This window comes from Zea mays, chromosome 3, assembly GCF_902167145.1.
Source record: "Zea mays cultivar B73 chromosome 3, Zm-B73-REFERENCE-NAM-5.0, whole genome shotgun sequence".
NCBI classification, from domain to species: domain Eukaryota; kingdom Viridiplantae; phylum Streptophyta; class Magnoliopsida; order Poales; family Poaceae; genus Zea; species Zea mays.
The window spans coordinates 200,003,076-200,027,333 of NC_050098.1; the positions used below are offsets into that span (position 1 = coordinate 200,003,076).

At 42.8% G+C, this 24,258-nt stretch overlaps 1 protein-coding gene and 1 pseudogene across 5 annotated transcripts; one reads left to right on the top strand and one right to left on the bottom strand.

Moving 5' to 3' along the window:
- Positions 1-9,108: 9,108 nt before the first annotated feature.
- On the bottom strand, positions 9,109-18,397 carry LOC100382714 (uncharacterized; annotated as a pseudogene). 2 transcript variants are annotated; one of them, NR_174676.1, is made up of 9 exons: positions 15,077-18,397; positions 14,787-14,819; positions 14,629-14,709; positions 14,323-14,376; positions 14,198-14,254; positions 14,047-14,121; positions 13,226-13,375; positions 10,722-10,801; positions 9,109-9,126 (listed from the first exon to the last, which is right to left on the bottom strand). The product of NR_174676.1 is annotated as an uncharacterized protein, transcript variant 1 (transcript). The 2 variants fall into 2 exon arrangements; NR_174677.1 differs by lacking the exons at positions 9,109-9,126; positions 10,722-10,801 and having other exon boundaries at positions 13,255-13,375.
- Positions 18,398-19,241: 844 nt separating this feature from the next.
- Positions 19,242-24,040, top strand: LOC100192805 (uncharacterized). 3 transcript variants are annotated; one of them, XM_008673866.4, is made up of 9 exons: positions 19,242-19,448; positions 19,537-19,619; positions 19,718-19,756; positions 19,827-19,879; positions 19,987-20,050; positions 20,143-20,185; positions 20,278-20,325; positions 23,501-23,541; positions 23,715-24,040. In XM_008673866.4, exons 1-9 carry the CDS (start codon positions 19,368-19,370, stop codon positions 23,716-23,718), a joined length of 456 nt encoding a protein of 151 aa, XP_008672088.1. In that variant the 5' UTR covers positions 19,242-19,367; the 3' UTR covers positions 23,719-24,040. The 3 variants fall into 3 exon arrangements, with proteins under 3 accessions (XP_008672088.1, XP_035821528.1, NP_001131470.1); XM_035965635.1 differs by lacking the exon at positions 23,501-23,541 and having other exon boundaries at positions 19,245-19,448; positions 19,691-19,756; NM_001137998.1 differs by lacking the exon at positions 23,501-23,541 and having other exon boundaries at positions 19,347-19,448; positions 23,715-24,034.
- The last annotated feature ends 218 nt before the right edge of the window (positions 24,041-24,258 follow it).

The window sequence follows — 24,258 nt, forward strand, 5'->3', positions numbered from 1 at the left end:
CCCTTTTATAGCTCGAAGGGGGGCACATACAAGGGTGTTGGGCCCCGACATGTGGGCCCAGGGGCAAAACGGAGGGAACTCATATAGAAGTATCCAATGCCAGTGCTGCCTAAAAGATTTCTGAGTGCCAAAATGTCCGTAGCGTATATAGTATTGATATCCTGCGCTTCTTCCTCGGAAACGCGCGAGCTATGATGCATACAGTCCCTGTCGCAGCACGGGCGCACTACCTGCCAACAGAATGGGCAGGCACGCCGCCTGCAAGATGGTTTGGTCGCCGTCCGCCAGAGGAGTGGACAGGGCGCATTTAATACTGAGGCAGCACAGCGCTTGCCAGCGGAGTGGCAGGGCTCTTTAAATGCCGAGGCGACACATCAATCGCCAGTGGAATAGACAGGCGACGCGTCCTTTCCGCAATAAATGCAGCGTCGCGCGGCCTAGAGGCCTTACATCATGCTCCGCCCGCTGGCTCACGTCACGGGCAGTGAGCCGCGTGGCAGCATCGGGTCTCCGCCTGATCAGGGAGCAGAAGTGTACTGGGTATGGTCCGGACACGTGATGGCACCGGACCCCCGCCTGGCCTTAAGCAAGGCCTGGGTATTCTCTGTCGTGGGATCCCGGGACCCGCTGAGAGCGGCCTGGACCCCACACCGAGAGGTCCGGGACCCGTCCCGGGGGTACGGCGTCACCCTCCGCGGAGGTCCTGGACTCTGCCCGGAGGTCCAGTCCGTATATGCAGGGGTCTGGTATTGTCCCATGGGGGTCTGGACCCATCATTGATACCTTGGAGTGTATTACCTTCTCCGGCCATTTGGCTAATTGAGTTTTGGTGTTTGATGATTAACACAATCTGTGGACTAATGTGTTTGCTAGTGTTTATAATTGTAGTTCACATAATGCGATGAGGATTGGACCTAGGCAATGAGGATGCAACACCTCAAAAGAAGACATAAAAAGATGCATAGAAGTCCAAGACTCAAGAACAAAAGAAGCCCGAAGGAATCAACAAAGAAATCCTAGAAGAGGGCTGTCAGTCAGCGCCTGGTGGCGCACCGGACTGTCCGGTGGGACAACCGGACAGTATGCGCAGAGGGGCCACAGACAGGCACCCTCGGGCTGTAGCACCGGACTGTCCGGGGGTGCACCGGACAGTCGGCACCAGACTGTCCGGTGTGCACCGGACATACGGTAACAGTCGGATCCAACGGTCGACTGCTACAGACGCCAACGGTCGGCTGACGTGGCGTGCACCGGACACTGCATAGTGCCTGTCCGGTGCACCCGACGACAGAAAGCTGCTGCTTTCTGTCCAACGGCTAGTTTGGGGATTGTAGGCTATAAATACCACCCCAACCGGCCATTCTCAAGTGTGAGAGCCCAAGCAACATACCAAGACACATAGTGCATATTTCCAAGAGCTCAAACACCCAAGTGCTTAATAGAATCACTTGGTGATTAGCGTAGGTGCTTTACGAAGTGCTTAGGTTAGTTAGACCGCTTTAGCGCTTGCTCTAGGTGAACCCTAGATTGTTGAGTGAGTTTAGATAAACCTCACAACCCCTCGGCTCTTGCGTGAGCTGTTGTAATTGTACCGAGTGGGGCGAGAGTCTTGCGAGACCGTGACAACCGTGTTTGTGTCACGACCGCCACCGTGTACCGGAGGGAACGAGGCCCACGACGTTTCGGCCGGAAGCTCGATAGTAGAGACGGCGGGGAGCGTCCGAGAGGAGCTGGAAGCGGAGCACCACTTGTGCGTGGAGAAGGCCCGCGGCTCTCTACGGAGTTACTCGACCGAGGTGCTTGGCCCTCGCGTGGGCTTCCCTTTGCGTAGGGGCACCAACGAGGATTAGTCGGGACCTTGCGCGGTTCCGGATACCTCGGTAAAAATACCGGTGTCATCCACGAGAGTTTGCTTCTCTACTTTGCTCTTTAAGTTTCCGCATTTATATTAAGCATTTAAGTTTCAATCTTGTATTCATACTTATCTAGTGTAGATTGAAATTTAGCCTTTGCGGTAGAGATAGCAACACTTAGATAAAACCTAGTTTGCATATTCTAGTTTGATTATTTGCATAGGTTTTGCTCTAGGGATTTAATTGTGGCCTAGTTTAGTAAAAGTTTTAGAAGTCCTAATTCACCCCCCCTTAGGTGTAACTCGTTTCCTACAATCTAGTTGACATACTCAAGCCCTCCCAACCACATATATTCATTGATCCATCCTATACGCAAGATTTAGGCCACTACAACCAACACAAGTGCCACAAAAAGAGAGCTAGCAAAAGAAAGCCTCTCGTGTGAGTCTAGCAAGAGTGCCTTGTGAGAATTATTGAGAGTTAGTGAGCACTACATCTTGTGATCATTTGTGCATGGAGTTTTGACTCCCATTGAACTTCCTCCAAAGTTTTGGAGGCTTGTAAAATCTAGCAAGAGACACCAAAGAGTGTGGTGGTCCTTGCGGGGTCTTAAGTGATCCTTGAGAAGAAGAAGAGCTCGCCGGTCTTTGGTGATCGGTGGAGAGAGGGAAAGGGTTGAAAAAGACCCGTCCTTAGTGGACTCCTCAACGGGGACTAGGCCTTTGAGGGCCGAACCTCGGTAAAACAAATCACTCGTGTCTCGTGTGCTTATTGGTTGTGATTTGTTTGTTCTTTCCCTTTCTAAGTTTTTCTTGCACTATTCTTTGCTAATACTATTTGGTGTTGCTTTAAGTTAAATTCTCATCTAGTGAAGCAACACCTTGCAAGAAAGAACTTGTGTTATTGCTTCTTCTTATCTAAACCCGCTTGCATTATTCTCCACTAACATTTATACGAGTATTGCTATTGATTAAATTCCGCACTCTTTGAAAACAATACTCGTTGCAAGCAAAGGACTTAGTTTTATACTCCGATAATTGTGAATCTTGTTCTAACCACTAATCAAGGGATCGAGTTTGGATTTAGTATTATAATTTTCAGGTTTCGCCTATCCACCCCCTCTAGGCGACTTTCAATTGGTATCAGAGCTAGGCACTTCATCTTGAGTCTAACAACTCGAAGTGATGGCTCGAAAAAGATCCCAAAAGAACAAGAAGACACCTCCGAAGGAAAATAATGAGGTAACTCTTGAGATATTACTTTCCGATTGTTCTAATTACGATTCATGGTCTACTAGAGTGATAAATGCTTTTAGAACCGTAGATCCACAATTAGAACAAATTTTAGACAAGAGTATTATTCCTCCTAGTTACGATAGGAAAAATGCTTCCGAGGAAGATCAAAGATGTATACGCTTAAACTATCTAACTTATGACATCTTAAGTAATTCTCTTAGCAAAGAAGATTATCATGCCTTCATAATGAATTATAATGAATCTATTCGTGATGCGCATGATATTTGGACTAGAATTAAAACTAAAACTGATGAGTCCAAACATGATAGTTCATTTTGTGCTTCTACTTTCTTTGGTATTTGTGAAATTAACCCTTTGAAGGAAGAAGAAAATGAACGATGGAGACCAAACGATGAATCCACCTCTCCAAAAGGTTTGTCTTCCCATTTCGATTCCCACATATGTTGTGTGGCTAATGAAAATGATAGCGGAAGCACAAACGAGGATGAGGAGGAAGAAAGAAGCTTCATGCAACTCTACGCTCGCCTAAGCCAAGAAGATAAGGCGGTCATGCTTAAACTTCTAAAAAGAGCAAGAGAACAAAGCGAAACTCGTCAAATGCTAGAGAATGTTCTCTCCATGAAAATGCAATGCTTTGACGAGTTGACTAAAGAACATGCGGAGCTTAAGGGCTCTCATGTTGATTTGGTCCAAAGGTATGAAACTATTTCAATTGAGCAAGATAACGCTTTACATTGTATCGCTCAATTAGTAAATAGGAATGCCTTGCTTAAGGACCAAGTAGAAAAGCTAAAACATGAAAATCTAGCTTTTCAAGAAAAATATGATATGCTTCTATATTCTCATGAAAATCTTATGGATAATCATATCATATTAAATATTGCTCATGAGGTTGTGATAGAAAACTTAAAATCCCAACAACCTCAATTATGCACATGTATTCAAATTGAAACTACATTACCATGTGCTAATGCTTGTTGTCCATCGACAAGCAAATCTTCCTTTGAGCTAGAATTTGCAGGAACGAACGATGATACATATCAAAAGCTCAAAGAAGAAAATGAGAGGCTAAAAATGAGCTTGACACAACTAAAAGGGAAGTGCATTGCTCAACCTTCTCAAGATAATCGTGATTACATGGTGAAGAAGCTTGAGACGGGAACAACCGTAGCATGCACTAAAGGCATGTTTGGAAGGCTGTCTCGGAGGCCACACCACGCCACATTCCGAACGCCGCAGGTGTGGCGCTCGATTTGGCCGCCGCACCCTAGGCGTGGTGCGGCGCCCTAGGTGCCTGTCCAAACAGCCTCTAAATCCCTTGAAGAAAATGTCAAGGACTTGAGGATTGTCAAGAGGAAGGAACAAAAGAAGAAAATCAATACCTCTTCCAAAAGCCTCAACCACGCCTCCATAAAAGATAACATCCGAGGTAATAATCAAGTCACACTTCACACTAAGAGAAGTAAGAAGTGTAGTGAATGCTTTGAAAAGGGGCACTCTATTAGTTCATGTCCCTATATTAAAAATGACTTGATTAATAACAAGGATGATAAACTTTGTTTTAAATGCTCAAAGAAGGGACACTTAATTAAATCTTGTCCCTATTTGAAACAAAAAGGCATAGTGTTAGAAAAGAAAATATTAACTAACCATGTAGCAAGCAAGAAACAAGGAAAGAAGAAATCTTCAAGAATTGAAGATCGCCTTTGCTACATATGCCGAAAGAAGGGACATCAATGCAAGGATTGTCCCATTGGTAACAACCCCACTCCTAGCTTGTTAATTAATTCTCATATAACTAGGCAACCCAAAATTGCAACTTATGCTAGAAAGGTAATTAGTTTACCTAGTGCTAACACAAAGGACTTTTGGGTTCCTAGATCTTTGTTGACTAACCTTGATGGACCCATCAAGATATGGGTACCAAAATATGCTTGACAAGCTTTGCAGGAGAAGGAGATGGTATGAAGCTTTGGGGTGCTTGAGAGAGTCAATTCAATTTTTATTAACTCAAGCTATCAATCTTCAATTATCTATATCCAAGATTGACCTAAAGTTATTTTGAATTGTTATATCTAAAACTCATATCATCTCGAGGAAGATATTGATGTTGTAGGAAATAAAGAATTAATCATATGCCGAAAAATCAAGACCTACAACATGGAGGAAAGCCAAAGGATGGTAACAATTATGTTTTTAAGTGCAAGTATATTAAATTATCATTTCTTATGTGTCTTGTGTAGTCACATAGAAAAAGAAAGCACTTCAAATGTTTTTAAATTATGTCACCATTCTTTGAAGAAATTCCTTTCTCATTTGGTAGATTGTATATTCATCATTTCTATACCGTGGCAATCTACATGCTTTAAATTGTTAAAAGTACCCCATGGCATGTTTTACACTAATTATCATATTATTGCCATGTTCTAGATATAGAGAGATATTCCAAGTTCTTAAAGGAATAAGGTGTCATAAAAGGAATTCAAATCCTTTGGACACTTATAAAGGGAATCTCTCTCTATAACTTGAAAAGTGAGACTAATGTTTTTATCTAAGTAACTTAATTAGTCTCACATGTAGAGAATGTGTTTCTCTATGGAGATGCACAATCTAACATGAAAAGAAAAGTCAATCCAATGATTTATGTTGTCTAGCCTATTGCTTAAATTGGATATGATTTTTCTATATTTTTCGCTCTCCATGTTATGAATTAGATTTATTCCCATAATCTTAAAAAATTAACTATGCTTGTTTTATAAGTTAAAACTGAGCATACATCATGGAATAACCTAGTTCATATTATAAAGTTTCCATGCTTTAGTAATCCATTTTCCATTCCTTATCAAAATGATTACACAAATGGAAACTAGTGCTTGTGTTACTAATGACATATCTCTTGAGCTTACTTATGAAAATCTACAAGAAAGTAAGTGCAAGCCACAAGCCTCTAGGGTTACTCTTCACCCTAAGGAAGAAAGGTAAAAGCAAAGGTATGTGAACTCTTTTTCCCATCAATGGATATTTACTCTTAATTATTTTTTTTGTGAAGAATAGATTCTTTATTGGACTTAATTTTTGCTAGGTGTGCATTCAATCTCGTTCTCATAAAATGCACTTGTCCATTAGAATCTATTTCATATCTTTGCTATATATGTTCTCATATTGACTTGCTTCTAAGTAATGATTAATGAATTCAATATGAAGAAGTAAATTTCCTATGATTGATCAAAATGTTTAAAAAGTGCATATTCCTTTTTCTTAATGATGTGCACTAATGTTAAGAAGTTTACTTCATGTCTATGTGACTTATGGATGATGAATTGTCTTTATTTTCTATCTAAAGAAATCATCGTTCATCATATACTCCCTTGTGCTATTAACATCTTTCTTGAGTATTTTCAATAAGTTTGGAAGGAAAAAGAAACAACTACAAAGGAAGGACACTCACATGAAAGAGAAAGACATCAAGAGCAACAACACCTACTTGGATAATGAGATCTTCAAAACAACCAATGGTGTAGTTGTAAGCACTCTAAATCTTTTTCATTGATAATACTAGGCATAAATTGTTTATTGCAAATTTTATAAGTCTTGATCAAGATGAATGATGCTTCTCCCTATTCGTCTCTAAAGTTGAATGCATCTATTCTTTTCATTTCAATTCTTTGATGCATATCTCTAGGGGGAGCCTATTTCTATGTCTTGATCATATCGAGACTATTGCTTTTTCCTAGTAATCTCATATAGTCTCTTGCATGAGAATAAGTTTCTCTTGATGTATGCTACTACATATATCCAACTTGTTAAAATAATGTCGCTCTTATCAAGGATTGTTGCTTTCATTGCTAAAGTAGCATATGTACTAGATTCTCCTATTCTAATGCATATGTTGTTCTTTTGATCACATCTGTTATTTGTTTGATCATTGAATAACTTCAATTAACCTTATGATTCTTAGTGTCGCATATTCTATCAATCGATATCTCTCTTGATGTGCACTAAGTTAAAACTGAGAATTCATGATATATTTATGCAATTTGTGATCCACTTGATATATAATAACAATGACTTAACAAAGGATCACTAGTTGTAGAACTCTCTCTTGTGCAAAATATTTTCATATATTGTCTTGAGTATAGGTCTTAAGCGACTAAGACTAAGGACAAAGCACAATGAAGAGAGTGTCTCTATGTGAAGGTACAAAAGGGTAAAACAACTTCCTTTCATTTTAACTTGTACCTAAATCTTCCTTTTTTCATACTTTCTTTGCATATATTGTATAAAAGGAATAGAAAGCATGTTCATGCATTAGCCCTGCTTCATACCTAGTTTAACTTCTCAAACATTCATTCTTGCATCTTTGTTAAAACTGGGTGAAGTAATTTTATTGTCAAAGAGCTTAAAGCTTAACCTTGTAACGAGGATGAGCTGCCTTTGTTCCAAAGGTGGATGGTCCTTAAGCCTCTTTGAAATCCTTAAAGGTAAATGCTTGAGATGTTTATAACATGCTTTCATAAGTGCATAAACTGTCATGAGCATCACACTTATACTATGACACAATGCACTTCACATTCTCTATAATATAGACATGATCTCATTAACCTAATTATGTGCACTTGGCATTTAAGACCAAAAAAAATTTATTCCTCTCAAAGCACATATTTAGGGGGAGCAATCTATATTATATAGAATTGTTTAAGCTTAATTGACATATCCTTTTAATCATGTCTCTTTCCTTTGGTACATTTGCATATTTCCTATCTCTATTGTGCCAAGGCTAAGACTAATATGTTTCCATGAGCATCTCATGTATTAAGTCTTAGATTGAAAGAGAAATGGAGTATTCGGCAAAGACATCGCTTCCACTCTACATCTTCGGTATTATCCTTCCTTGCCGGTATTCCGCCAGCCCTCTAATTTTGTATAATCTTCACTCATATATTATTTACCAAAGGGAGAAAGTAGTTACCAAGGGCTTATATTTCACTCTCAAGTATCCGTTTTTGGCGATTCATGCCAAAGGGGGAGAAAATATTAGCCCAAAGCAAAAGGACCGCACCACCACCAATTTCAAAATTTAGTTGTTCAATTTGTATTTAAAGAAGTGTTTTCAAATTTGTATATTTGTATTTAAAGAAGTGTTTTCAAATTTGTATCTTATTTTGATAGAATTTTCAAATTGGTATAACCCCTTTCAAAATTAATATCTAAAACCCTCTTGAACACTAAGAGGAGGATTTTATTGAGGGGGAGTTTTGTTTAGTCAAAGGAAAAGCATTTGAAACAGGGGGGAAATTTCAAATCTTGAAAATGCTTCTCAAAAACTTATTCATATACCTTTGACTATTTTGCAAAATACTTTGAAAAGAATTTCCAAAAAACTTATTCATATACCTTTGACTATTTTGCAAAAGACTTTGAAAAGAATTTTCAAAAAGTTTGCAAAAACAAAACAAGTGGTGCAAGCGTGGTCCAAAATGTTAAAATTAGAAGAAAGCCATCCATGCATATCTTATGAAATGTATATTGGTTTAATTCCAAGAAATCTTTGCACTTACCTTATGCAAACTAGTTCAATTATGCACTTATATATTTGTTTTGGTTTGTGTTGGCATCAATCACCAAAAAGGGGGGAGATTGAAAGGGAAATAGGCTTACACCTTTTCCTAATTAATTTTGGTGGTTGAATTGCCCAAAACAAATAATTGAACTAACTAGTTTGCTCTAGATTATACATTCTACAGGTGCCAAAGGTTCAACACAAACCAATCAAAAGAACAAGTTAGGCTTCAAAAGAAAGGAGCAAAAAGGAAACCGAAGTGTGCCCTGGTCTGGCGCACCAGACTATCCGGTGTGCCACCGGACATTGTCCGGTGCACCAGGGTGAATCAGCTCAAACTCTTCAGCTTCGGTTTTCCCAGGCGCAGCTCCGCTATAATTCACCGGACTGTCCGATGTGCCACCAGACTGTCCAATGCACCAGCGGAGCAACAGCTATCTACACGCAACGGTCGACTCTGCAAAGTGAACAGTGCAATTCAGATGTCAGAGTAGATGGTCAGAGGGGCACCGGACTGTCCAGTGTGACACCAGACTGTCCGGTGCCACATGAGGACAAAGCCTCCAACGGTCGACCAGCTCTAGGGCCTAACGACAAGATGACGTGGCGGTGCACCGGACACTGTCCGGTGGCACATCGGGCATTGTCCGGTGGCGCACCGGACTGTTCGGTGCGCCCATCGCCAGCAGCCTTCTTCAACGGCTACAATTTGGTTGGTGGCTATAAATACCACCCAAACCGGCCACTTCAAAGGGTGGGAGTCCAAGCAACATTCCAAGTCATCTAGTTGACATACTCAAGCCCTCCCAACCACATATATTCATTGATCCATCCTATACGCAAGATTTAGGCCACTACAACCAACACAAGTGCCACAAAAAGAGAGCTAACAAAAGAAAGCCTCTCGTGTGAGTCTAGCAAGAGTGCCTTGTGAGAATTATTGAGAGTTAGTGAGCACTACATCTTGTGATCATTTGTGCGTGGAGTTTTGACTCCCATTGAACTTCCTCCAAAGTTTTGGAGGCTTGTAAAAGCTAGTAAGAGACACCAAAGAGTGTGGTGGTCCTTGCGGGGTCTTAAGTGATCCTTGAGAAGAAGAAGAGCTCGCCGGTCTTTGGTGATCGGTGGAGAGAGGGAAAGGGTTGAAAAAGACCCGTCCTTAGTGGACTCCTCAACGGGTACTAGGCCTTCGAGGGCCGAACCTCGGTAAAACAAATCACCCGTGTCTCGTGTGCTTATTGCTTGTGACTTGTTTGTTCTTTCCCTTTCTAAGTTTTTCTTGCACTATTCTTTGCTAATACTATTTGGTGTTGCTTTAAGTTAAATTCTCATCTAGTGAAGCAACACCTTGCAAGAAAGAACTTGTGTTATTGCTTCTTCTTATCTAAGCCCACTTGCATTATTCTCCACTAACATTTATACGAGTATTGCTATTGATTAAATTCCGCACTCTTTGAAAACAATACTCGTTGCAAGCAAAGGACTTAGTTTTATACTCCGATAATTGTGAATCTTGTTCTAACCACTAATCAAGGGATCGAGTTTGGATTTAGTATTATAATTTTCAGGTTTCGCCTATCCACCCCCCTCTAGGCGACTTTCAGGCGTCACCCTCCGTGGAGGTCCTGGACTCTGCCCGGAGGTCCGGTCCATATATGCAGGGGTCCGGTATTGTCCCATGGGGGTCTAGACCTATTGTTGATACCTTGGAGTGTATTACCTTCTCCGGCCACGTGGCGGCCCCGGAGCCGTCCACGTGGTGGGGGCGGGTGCTGCTCATCGCGTGTCTAGAGATAGACACGCGAGCACCGCGCCTCCTTACTATAGTAAGGGGTACCCCTGTTCCAGGGTACCGACATTACCAAATACAGAAACTGAAATGGAGTTTTAGATTCCGTATTTGATGATTTAGAGACTAAAATGAAATAAAATGGAGGGACTAAAAATTAGTCCCTAGAAACCAAAAAACCCCTTAGAGACCAAATGCAAGTGCTAGAAACATTGTAATATGCCTATGCAACATGTCTAAGAGTGCAAAACTCATAGATTTACCATTTTACTCAAAGTTGCATTTCCATGCCCTTGTTTCAACTCTTTCGGACTTGAAACCTTCAAATTGCATAATAGTGATCCTGCTCTCATACAGTTAGCACATGAGTTAGTCCATGATGGTGTGTTGGAAACTTAATCACCAAAACATGTAGAAATGGCTATCAAGCTCATTTCCATTTCAATGTGAACAAAGAAATATACAAGTTCTTTACAATGTATATGTGCACGTAAAAAAAACTGAAGTTTTTTTTACGATAGATATAAGCACATATAACACATACAAATACCCAATGTAGATCCTTTATCGAATATATAAATCTTAAGAGACTATACATATTTTAGTATAAAAAAGTGCAAAAAATGTCAGAGTTCCATCTTATCTATTTTTCGTCTCGACTCCTTCTCCCCTAACCTTGTCTCTATCTAAGGGTTCCAGACAAGGGTTTGATGTGAGGGATGAAGATGCTCTTACAACAAACTAGCCGGCCCTTAGAGCAGAAAATAAAAAATATTCAACTAAGGGCTAATTTGTAGAGATATTTTTTATTTCCTGCCTAAGGACTAGCTTATTTTTCAAGATATTCTCCATTTCACCGTAAACAATGCGAGGATGTTTCCTATAAAAAACATAAAAAAGGAAAAAAACAGAGAGTAAAAAAACATGGATGGACATCATTTTTGAGTGTGTAAAAAAGATATCCAAGACGTGACATCATTGCTGCAATCACAATTAACACATATTTATTTAAAACTTTTAGCGGTACACACTCAGTGACATTTACTCAACAGATTCAATATGCACGAGCGAGAAAGGCTTGAGGGAAGGGTTACATTTATAGTGACCTCTAGCTAAGAACTGATACTAAACTAATTTTGACAAGAATTCTAATTACGCTTAAAGAAAAGGAAAATAAACTTTTAGTACCAGTTTTGTAAAAGAACCGGTGCTAAACTAATTTTAGCGGGAATTTAATTGTGATGGCGGAAAAGGATGCAGTTCTTTATTAAACTGGTACTAAGTTATTGAATATTAGTAGCGGTTGGGGACAACAACCAATACTAGTATCTTTTGCATGGATCTCTAGATTTAAAATCGATATTGAAGCTAGTGTCGATACCGATTTTAAATTGATCGAAATAAAAATTGTTGGATCAAAGCCTCGTTCTCGAGTAGTGAGAGTATCGTCTCTTTACTATCTCTACTACTCTATATGTTACCAGTGTAGGTGTGCACAGTACCTTTGTTCTGCCTCCCCGCGCATCGGCTGTTGCCGCGCGCAAATCCACCGCGCCCCCGGTCCCGCAAATCCGCCGCGCCAGCTCCGCCCGCTCGATTCCCCTCCCAGCGCCCGCATTCCCTGCCGCCGTCCTCGCGGCCGCAGCGCCCTCGGACCCGCGCCAGCAACGCCCGCAGTCCCCGCCGCGAGGACGCAGACGAGCACAGCTGGAAGGCCCGCTACTCCGCAACGCCCGCGGATGGAAGGTTGCGCCACTAAATCGCGCGGATGGAAGGTCCACCTCCTCCTCCTCTCCCCAAATCGCGCATCCGCCGCGCCCTCAAATCCCCCGCTCCCGGATCCAAAGCATGGATGACTGCGCCGGATCCGCTCCTCTCTGCTGTCCGTGCCCACGCCGTCCGGCGCCGGATCCGCTCCTCCCTGGAGTAACTCCAACAGCGGACCCTAACAGTCCTGCTGTTCTTCAGCGGACCCTAACAGTCCTGCTGTTCTTCGTCCGTGTACCAAGGCGCCAGCCACCAGGGCAACGAGAGCACCGACACCGAGCAGCACGCGAGCTCTGCGAGCGCCGAGCAGCAGCAGTAGCACCGCAGGGCGCAGGGCGTAGGCGTCATAGCAGGGGCACGGATTCCGGCCGACACTTCGTCGTCAAGCTCTCGCCATTTGCAACTCCTTGCTCCGCGGACCTCGACGCAAACTACAACTTCTCGCTCGCGCCTGTCCAGGATCTGCTCTCGCCATGGTACCGCCCTCTTTATCGACCTCTGAATCCACCCCCATCTCCCCTGCTCCCTCCTGCATTTGCTGTCCTTCTTGGAAGCAGGTTGCAGGGACCAAGATTGCCATTTCGTGAACGATAAGCCTTCATCTGCAGTCGAGTAAGTTGGCTCATGTAAAATCTACTAGCGACTGAGATTTCCTTTTCCGTATTTCGTTCAAGAAATGGCAATCTTGGTTCAGTGACCCCTAAGCATTTCTCCTGTGGCTTCTAACATGTTTGTATCCCCATAGATTTGTTCAACAGAAGCTGGGTGGCCCGTCAATCTCTGACTATGAAAAGCTCAAGGCAGAGAAGTTGGACTTGCAATTGAAATATGATAAGCTTTTAGAAACCCACAAGGAAACATGCAGACAGGTATGCGATGTTACTGTGTTGGCACTATACACTGCTCTGTCTATTTACACGACACACTTAATGTTCAGTAGCATTTGGAAGAGATGATCGCAATGACTGTTCAACAAGGACTGTATGTGCCTTTTGTTTACCTTTTACTCCTCCGCTTGTTTTTTTCTTCTTTTTTTCCGACCCTCTTGATGATTACTACTACTCTTGCATAAGGCTCGTGTGAAGGGTATGATCAGCACACAGCAGAATTGGTTTAGCCAAGGCCACTTTATGTCTGTATTGACCTCACTCTGCAAAACATTCCTGCTCTGTAAATAGTGTTGTAAAGTCGCTTATTAAAATGTTGCCCAGGTATACTTTTTCGGTGAGGGCTGATTTGATAAATAGAGAATTGGAGAGGTATGAGGAAGAAATCTCCTTACTATTCTATAGATCCCCTCTTAATTCAACAACAGACAAATCAAACATTGCATTTTTCTTAAAGCTATTACTATGCTTCTATATGAATACCTAAACCTATACTGGTTTCAGAATGTTATATATTACTAGTTTTTTCCATTTTTGTTATTGAAATGTAAAGTGTAAAGTGAAAATAAAACTACACCAACCAATGTACGTGGCAACACAACAAGAAACAAAGTAGGCTCAAAGTTGATATGCTACAGAGAGGTATGTAGGTGACAACAAATGTATACACTTATTTCAGAAGTAAGAAATAAGAAACAAAACATACTATCACAATATATGACACACGGCACACAATTGTCTTTAATATGTTCCATCTATCGAGTATATGCAACAAAATTATTTACCTTCTGTAAGCAGCATTTTCATAGACAGCAACAACAAGTATACTAATTGTCTTATCAATGTGCACACTGCACAGTGATCATTAGACAGAACAAACCATGAACAAAACTAATGTTAAATCACAAAGGACCTTAGTTGATATGTGTCTTACTCTTTTAGGTGGTATTGTAGTTCCAGCTAGCAAACTAAGACCTGATGCTGACATGACTGTAGATGAGCGCACAACCTACAAAAGCAAATTATATATCAGATGGGACATTACAGGTCAATTTTATTCTCTCAAACAAGAAATCAAACCTGACCTTAGGTGCCTCAATTCTAGGAGACTCTGGTTCCAAAGCCGGGGGTAAAGAAGCAACCTGTGTATGTGGGGATCAATTAGTGAAGATTCAAATTTTAAAAATGTAAGGTATCTCAATAATTTTACCCTAACAATTCTCTCTGAGGATTCAATAGCAGGACGAGAAGTTGATGATGTAACCTGAAAATTGTATGAGTAACAATCAGCAAGGATGAAACAAGATAGTTGTCAGATTCCATAAAACGCATCAAAGTAGGTGTCACTCGGAAATTTGTGCAACAATGGGCACCTACATTTTTTTACAATAAACGAAGTTGTGCCTTAGGAAATTACAGGAGGACCGAGGTTCAAATTTCTCACAGGTCATATGCTTAACACGATGTGTTCACAATAAATTCATAAGCAGTGAATCAGGTATATGTGTTAACTTGCCTGACGAGTATCAGCTTTCGGGCTCTGATCCAATCTTTTAGTGAATTCACACAAATCATATATTCCTCGTGTTGTCCGATCCTAAGACATTTCAGTATGAGATTAGAAATATAATTGAGTCGCTGGGAGAAGAATGAGTCAGTGATGTAAATGTCTACTTGAGTATAAGCTAGGCGTCCAAGCTTTGTCTCCTGCAACACAACAGGAAATCCGTTTGTAGTTAGCACTACAAGTGAATCAGTTCGTATTGAACAGAAAACAAGAAGCATGGTATAATGTACCTACCAGACTACGAACTACGAGATGAACTGTTTCCATTTCCTTCTGGAAATGTTACAACTACGGTCTACTTGGGAATGGAGTAAGAAGGAAATCAGAGAGAGCAGAGGTAGGAGAAGAACAGATGTGATTTCTAGAGAATAATTGTTTGTTCAGTTGTTCGATGTACCAGGATCTTGACGGCGCGCGTACTTATTCAGCGCCACAGCCCAACACAGACACACGCAACCTTTACACGCTATTCTGGGCCAAGACGAAGCGGACTGTGGGCCTTTGGATGCGTTACATTTGCTCGGCCTCTTGCACACTGGTATTTTGCACAACAGAAACTATCGCCGGACTCTGAAAGTATCTTCATCAGCTACTTGCTCGTCTTGGTCCAGCTTCCTTGTTGAGACAGTGACAGTGGCTCATGGTTCAGATGGCGGGCTGCTGACATTCTCCCCTTCTTAAAATTCGGCTTGCCCTCAAGCCGATACATGACATCAATTCCACCAGGATCCCAAATCATGACAAAGAAATGTCCTGCAGCACCTTGGTCTACTAGCAGCATCTTGAGCACTTTGATAGATTCCGTCAGTATAATCACAAATGAAAAACCAATTCTCGATGCATGAAGAGCCGATATATCCAATAAATCAAACTGCCACAGCACACACTCTTGAACGCAATTGAACCATGGCCATGGAGATAGAGTATTGGCCATCTCGGCAGTCAAGAAGAGATTGCTTGAAATCATCGTCTCTATAGTTTCTTGAGCAAATTGCATTCCTCCTGGAGTGTACCCAATCATAGCTCCCTCAAAAAGTGTCGCATACAACTCATTCTGTTTGTAAAGGTGTCTCCGCATCATCAATAGGATTGTTGGCTCCCAGCAAACAGTCCCTTGCCAAGTCTCTGTGAACTTGACTAATTCTAGCAATAACAGGCCAGGAATGAGTGCACAACAGAGAAGAGCTGTAATGGCCTCACTATAGAATATTAGAAATGCCATCAATCTGTCAGTAAGCCACTTGGGCACCATTAAGCTATCCTTCTGCCAAACAAGTCCCGCAGTACCATCCCATTGCTTCATTCTCAAGACTATTTCCTCAGCTTTATCAAAAGCTCCTTTCAGAAGAATGTGTCTCTCAACATCTAATGATGGCCTCACTATTGGTGTTTTTCCAATGAGCTCAGGGTGACCATTCTGTTGTGCAGCCCAAAGCAAAGATGCAATCAACAATACATTTGGTGGTGTACTGGTTGACACAATTGCATTATCAATAAGTGACTGGCCATGCTGTCTTGAAGTGTTTTTAGCCGAAGCAGATGCAGCTAGGCTTGAACGATTGTTTAGCTGAGAACACAACTTCTTTGCAAACATCACAATTTTTTTGTTTCCCAAAGCCAAACCAGTAGAGCCAAACTGTAGGACACCCCTTGGCAGCACATGAATAATCGCAGTAGTCTGAATACCAACTCTAAACTGATTGTTCACCTCAGCAGCAACCTTGGAGGAGAGCCCGTGACCATTGGCAGTACCTTGGACGATCCATTGGTGATCGCCACTGAACGCGGCGCGGTCTACGATCCCTTGTCCGACGACATGAGCCTGCGATGCCATAACGTTGTTAACAAGCGAGCAGATGGTGTGAGCAACATGAGTAGGTATTTGAGCCTGACAACTCATAGTCAACTCTAGGCCACCACCCAATGCAAGACCTGGAATGGCTGCAACAGAAGGTTGTTTGCCCTGTTCCATCATGTTTGACACAAGCTCAATGGATACGTTTGACATAAGCGATACATCCCCAGTCTGATGAACCCTTGTGAAAACTTTGATATTAAATCCTCCACATAACTTGCCCCCAGCACCTGCAATATTCAGCACGACTACTAGATTGGGCTTGACAATGGGGTGCAGTGCCTGGCTGGGACATTTGGTCGAACACCCGAGGGGCGAGCTGCTGTTTCTGTCCGCCTTCAGCTTGATGATGGTGAAGGAGCAGCCGAGCTTGCGGTAGTTGGGGGCAGAGAAGAAGGTGACGAGCTGTCGGTCGACAGAGAACTCATATTCGTCCTCCACCACCTGGTGCGCTCTGCAAACGATGTCCAGGTCCTGCGCGCGGCGGCAGTCCGTCGCGACGTCGGCGCGGAAGGTGCAGGACACGTATCGATCCTTGTTGTCCGCCCACTCTCTGTCCTCCATGGAAGAAGGGTCGGACCAGAGCAGGTCACAGAGGAGACCCCGGTCGGCCACATCGCAGGGCCTGGATAGGCGGCAGATTTGGTCCAGGTTGGCCGCGATGGGAATAGTTAGCTGGTGATGCAGTGGACGAGGGCAAGGACCTCGGACGGCGTCTCTCGAGCTGTGACGCGGCGGCGACGACACGGACGGCTCCTTGGCGATCTGCTGCAGGTCGAGGTCATCATCCGAGCCCGTGGACACCACCCCCGCAACGTCGTCGTGGACGGGAGGCGGATGGCTTGCCTCGCGGTACGGCTCGTAGACGACGGGTAGAGGAGGCAGTGGGCTCACCGCGTCACGGTACGGCTCGTCCACCTCCTCAGCTTGCAGCTGCTGCAGCCTGGCGAAGCGCAGGTCGAGTCGAGCATCCATCTCGTCGTAGCCGGAGGGTTCCTCGTAGCCGGAGGATTCGGCGGTCACAAACACGGAGTCATCCGCGGCTCCAGAGTTGGCGCGGGCCGGCGCGGTGTCGATGCTGGGCTCGTCGGTGGAGGCAACGGGGAGGACGAATCTCGTGGGGTTGTCTGACGGAGCGACGTCCTCGCCATAGAAGAATCCGCCCCAGTTGTCGACGACGACGGATGGCCTAGTGCGGTACTGCTCGCCGTCGTCAAAGCACCCGCCCCAATTGTCTGCGATGACCGCGACCGGGGTGGGCGGCGCACTGGCAGACGCGTCGGAGGAGTGGTTGATGCTGAGCGAGGTGGGCGGGAGGTCGATGTACGCGGCGGACGAGAAGCGCCGGTCCCAGCGAATCTCTAGCTCGTCGAACCGCCGGTTGAACTCATCGAGGATGAGCTTGAAATCGAGAGACATGGCGTTGACAAATTGAAACCGAGGATCGAACGAATCTGATACCAATTGTTACAACTACGGTCTACTTGGGAATGGAGTAAGAAGGAAATCAGAGAGAGCAGAGGTAGGAGAAGAACAGATGTGATTTCTAGAGAATAATTGTTTGTTCAGTTGTTCGATGTACCAGGATCTTGACGGCGCGCGTACTTATTCAGCGCCACAGCCCAACACAGACACACGCAACCTTTACACGCTATTCTGGGCCAAGACGAAGCGGACTGTGGGCCTTTGGATGCGTTACATTTGCTCGGCCTCTTGCACACTGGTATTTTGCACAACAGAAACTATCGCCGGACTTTGAAAGTATCTTCATCAGCTACTTGCTCGTCTTGGTCCAGCTTCCTTGTTGAGACAGTGACAGTGGCTCATGGTTCAGATGGCGGGCTGCTGACAGGAAAGCACTTAGATCTCCATGGATGATTGTAACCTATGAAATAGCCTTTTCAGTCTCCACTAAATTACACCAGATCTTGATAAAAGCAAAGCATATGGGTAAGCTTCAAACCTCTTCCCTTGTGGCTTCTGTAATTTCTTGGCATTCATCTAAACTACAATCTACACGATCAATCCTTCCAGCAAGATGTTTCTTTGCAACCTGATATGAAAATATTTCACATAAACAGATTACCAGATGTGACAATAAGAACCAGAACTGTTAGAGGAGGTATTGTCATAGAATTATATTGTATTGCATTGAGCCCCATGGGCTGATTATATACAATGCACAGGACTAACACCCTACGTTAAAAGGCAATGCGGTATAATTCATATCTAGATACTAGGTGAGTGCCCGTGCGTTGCAACATAGACATATAATACATAAGTTACCGTGATATTATATGTCCCCGTTGCAACGCATGAGCACTCACCTATATGTACATAAGTTATTATATGGTTCCGTCGCAACGCACGGGCACCCACCTAGTTATATCATATGTCTATGTTTTATAGGTCCGTGTCTACAATTTATAATTTATGGGCCAATGACAAATTAACGAAGCCTACCGCAGATCCGAAGATTGTAAATCGCTTTCTGGATCCTTGCCGTTGTTGAGCTGCGTCTGTGTTGGTGTGGCAGTGCCGCCGTGCTACAGTTGGGGGCTGCTCGGGCCTCGGAGAAGATCAACGCTAGTGGGCCCGAATTTAGGTTGCAGAGAGAATTTCTCGGAGCATTGAACTTGTCGTCTACGGCCCATTTCACGTAATTCCTGATAAAGTATATAATATGCCAATCTGGGATCGGACGAGTACGATGCAGCCACGTTTTCCAGTCGTAGCGTGAAAGGTTTTAAGGGCAAAAGCCCTCGGAGCGTCACTGGGAGAAGAGAAACGCCCGGCGGCGCGAAGCGGAGGGTGAGAATATCGGAGTTCGGCGATGTCGAAGCGGCAGGGACCGCCGAAACACCAGAACCGCTACGCGTGGAAGCCGAACCTTGGTCAGAAGATCAACGAAACCGTAAGCTCTCCTCCCATCGCCTTCGCCCCTTCCCCATAGTTCTGGATGTTCATTCAAATCTCACCGTTGCAAACCTTCGACGCCGCAGGAGCCCGGGGGCAGGTTCCGACCTCTGTCAGAAATCACCGGCGTCTGTCAGCGCTGCCGGGATCAAATCGACTGGAAACGCAGGTGGGGAATTGTCATCCCTCATCGGTTGTCTAAGCTCATTTAGCTAGTGTGTAGCTTCGATTGTCTCCTAGGCCCAATTCGTTTGTTTGTTTTTGTAGATACGGAAAATACAAGCCCATTGTTGAGCCAGCAAAATGGTAAATCTCTTTCCCTGTTTAGCACGTATACTGAGCAGCGAGAGAGGTGACGCGTTTTTTGGTTTGGCAGCCAGAAGTGTAATAAGCGAAACGTCCGGCAAGCATACCATAACGTATGCAGAGGTGAATTTTGGCCACTCAATCTCTTGTGTCACTAGGCCTGGTTGTTACTTGTTAAACATTGATAGGTTGGATTGTTACTGATCCGGGTTTGCTGCTGCTTAATGCAGATTGCTCCAAGGACCTCGGCATATGTGCTAAGTGCTGCACATGTGTTAATGAGCTTGTCGGAAGGTGTGATTCCTGCTGTGCATTCCAGTTCTAAACTTGTAGCTGTATCGAAATGCATAATATCTTTAGTTTTATTAATTTTTAATTCTATTTAGGGATGCGAATGAGGAGGAAAGTGAACGCAAGTCACTAGAAGAGGTTTGATTCTGTTATATTTGGAAGTTGGAACTAGATTGCTATATGAACCTAGTAGAACAGTATTGTTTTGCGCTGATCACTGAAGCTTTCAGGCTGTCAGAGGTGCTAGGGAGAGGGAACGACGTACACTTCTTCGTATTGTGAGTACTGTTTTTCAACTTTTCACACTGAACAAACTTTTGTTCGTATGCACTTGCCTCTATAATTAGTAGTCTTCGTGATGCAGAAACTGAATTAACATAAGACTTTGGAGCCACGAATCTGAAAAGGAAATTGTTTTTTTCATTGTTACTGTTTGATAAACTTTGGGTCCTTTACCTATAGTTCCCTCTTAAGACTATGGAGATGGATCTGAAAAGGAAATTGTGTTTTTTATTACTGTTTGATAAACTCTGGGTCCTTTACTTATTTCATGGATATCTGATACTTACAGTTGTGTTTCCGAATTTTGCATCTATATTTTTCATTCTTGTTTTTTTTTTGCAAAATCTGCTGGTATTTATATCTTGAGAAAATTCCAAACATTTGTATCACCCTTGGTTGTACAAAATATATATAACCTTTGCTCCAGAGCTACACTGTGGAATTTGAGCTAGGGTCCTGTTTTGGCAAGGTTCCAGTTCCATCCAGTGAAACCTTACGATACAATGAAAACTGAAAAGCCAATGCAACAATGCTATATCGACCTAGGCTATATGGAATATTGATACTGACTTGTTGGTGGAGACCGGAGAATTAACAGTTATGTTTGATCTGACCTTTGATCTGCTATATCTTAGTTTAAAACTTCAGTATTTTCTCACTGTTGCCAATTGAATAATTTTTCTCAAGTGTATTCTGATACACAATCAATTCCCATTGTTTGGGCAATTTTATCTGTACTCTTCTAAGACTGTCTCCAGCAGCGTCCCCTAAATTTCATCCACTAAAGGAATATTCTCTGTCCTTTACAGAACACTCTAAAAGATTCTGTCCTCTATATATTCTCCGTCTCTAGCAGCGTCCTCTAAATTCCGTCCCTAAAGCTACAGTGTTAACAGATTCACATTTTCCATTTCTTTTTCATTTTTCTATGTTTTCTCGGCATTCAACGCTGCAAAAATGATACGTAAAAATTGTATTTATTAATTTTGAAATTAATAAATTCGAATCCTTGCTTACGGTATTCCGGCTGATGCCGTTGACGAATACGTACGCATTGGTGAATCTACTGCTCATGAGGCATTGAAACACTTTTGCACGGCCGTCCAAACCGCGTTTGCTCCGTATTATCTCCGTGCACCAAATGCAGAAGATATCGCACGCCTTCTCCAAGTTGGCGAGTCACGTGGGTTTCCTGGTATGCTTGGTAGTGTTGATTGCATGCACTGGGAGTGGCGTAACTGCCCAAGTTCATGGAAGGGCATGTTTACAGGGCGTGGTAAACATCCTACCATGATCTTGGAAGTTGTTGCGTCGTATGACCTGTGGATATGGCATGCATATTTTGGTCTGCCAGGTAGTTGCAACGACATAAACGTTCTTCACCTTTCAAACCTTTTCGAAAGACATCTGATCCATGCTTAAGATCATTATCTCCTCTTCCTTGTCCTCCTTTAGTTTCTGCCTTTCAAGCCTTAATTTCTGTAGGTTCAACTTCTTCTTTTCTAGGAGCAATTTCTGCCTCTCATTTCTGTTCATTGAATCCAACTTCTTTTCCTCAGTTGTAACAACTGTTTTGTACACTGACAGGCGCTCCAAAGAAAGATCTCCCATGCGTGTCATGAACTCAGAATCTGACGAAGTTGTGTCCACAGATTTAGTCCTCTTTGCCTTTTCCTTAGAAGAATCTCGACCCAGTGGCCTCTTCGATGTGAAGCTAGATGGTACAGATTCTTCTGCATCCACATCGACAGTGTTAGAATGTGTGGGATTAGCGTTGGCTTGCTGATTTTGTTGACCCATGTGGTTGTCCATCCATTTTGGTTGGTCCTTAAGAATGGCCCAACAGTGTAAAAAGTGGAAAGGCTTCTTCTCAATTGCTGCAAACCTAGAAGCTGCCAGTGATGTCTGCCACATAAAACAACTGGTTACAACAGGGACATACTTACAAACCTACAATAGTGATGTCAAAATGTTACATTAAAGATGTACCTTGTCTGTGTCACTGAGTCCACTAGGATTCTGTCGGAGGACTGCCATCATGTATCCAGCAAAAGTGGAACACTGTGTTTTGATAGTATCCCATCTGCTCATCAAAGATTTTGTGGACCTTTCGGGCAATGTTCCTCGTCTTGAGTTGTATGCTTCAGTAATTCTACTCCAAAATCCTTGACGTTTCTGCCCTGTGTTAATAATGGGATCACAACTAACAGCAAGCCATGCATGGCATACCCTTGTGTCCTCTTCAGCAGTGAAGTTTGCTAGCTTAGTTCTTTGAGTTGGCTTTTTAGTAACAGCTGGTGTTCTTGAGCCCTCGGGTTGCCCATCAACTGGAAATTCAGAATGTTGTGTTGCGATAGGCTGCTCGTCAATCTGGCTAAGGAAGCTTCCATATTGAGACATCACCTGGTTCCAATCACTCCCATTCTATGCAATAGAGGCAGATCAAACATGATATAAATGAGCATGTAGTGAACATGTAACAAAATCTGTGTTTCCGAATTTTGCATCTATATTTTTTATTCTTGTTTTTTTTTTGCAAAATCTGCTGGTATTTATATCTTGAGAAATTTTCAAACATTTGTATCACCCTTGGTTGTACAAAATATATATAACCTTTGCTCCAGAGCTACACTGGAATTCGAGCTAGGGTCCTGTTTTGGCAAGGTTCCATCCAGTGAAACCTTACGATACAATGAAAACTGAAAAGCCAATGCAACAATGCTATATCGACCTAGGCTCATTAATATGGAATATTGATACTGACTTGTTGGTGGAGACTGGAGAATTAACAGTTATGTTTGATCTGACCTTTGATCTGCTATATCTTATTTTAAAACATCAGTATTTTCTCACTGTTGCCAATTGAATAATTTTTCTCAAGTGTATTCTCATGCACAATCAAATATTCAAATCCCATTGTTTGGGCAATTTTATCTGTACTCTTCTAATATCTGTATCTCATATGTAGCGTTGCTAGATACTGAATTCTGCTTAATGTAACATTAACGAATAGTATATTAAGTGTCTTCATAAAAAAACTTTTAAGCTACATAAAAGAATAATGGCAATGGTTGTATTTAACAACCATAGAGCATGAGATCTGGTACGTTTTCTTTTGAAACGAATACTCAAGTACATGTAAATGCAATATACTGACATTTTCTACTCAAGGTTATTGAGATGCAAGTGGAATGTGACTTTGGTTCCTTATTGTAAGTGAAACTGCAGTTGAATGTTCCAGTTTCAATTCTAGCAGCCAACTTGACCTTATGACCTTTGTTACTCTTGTTTTAAACAATGTTGAGCGGTGATGTATTTATTCCAGTGAAAACTCTCTACAATGATGATACCGATGGTACTCAATATGGTTAATATTTCATGGCAGATGAACAAAGGCAAAGGTGGGGAGAGTGGGCCGTCAGTCCCAAAGATTGCTGACAGAAGTCGAGAAGGTGATATCTTTCCTGCTGGATCACTTGATGAATACGCCGAACAAACTAGAGAGCAAGAGGAAGATGACTCAGATGTAGAGGCTGGAGATTTTGTGGAAGATTAAGTTTGGAATGCTTTATGCTGTAAAGACGATACTTTCTGTGATGCCTATGGTAGGATTGTCGCGCATTTCCTTATGTTTGTTCGAAAGTTTGGAATTGGAAGATGTTAAACTGCGTTGATTTAATTAAAAAAAATGCTTGTGTCTGTATTACGTAGCAACAGGAGTTTGAAAGTTGGTTCCGGATCCATTTGGATAGTAATAATAAGAGGAAAGTAACATTTGGAACAGTTGTTCCTACGGCAACGTTGCAAATTACCGATATGCAAAGCAAAGCGTTACGCAGGTAAAGCCAGATCTTGTCCGTAGGCTGCCGATCCAACAGCCCTTCAGCCGGTTCACTCGGCAGCTCGCTCAACACAGCAAAGGCTGCCGT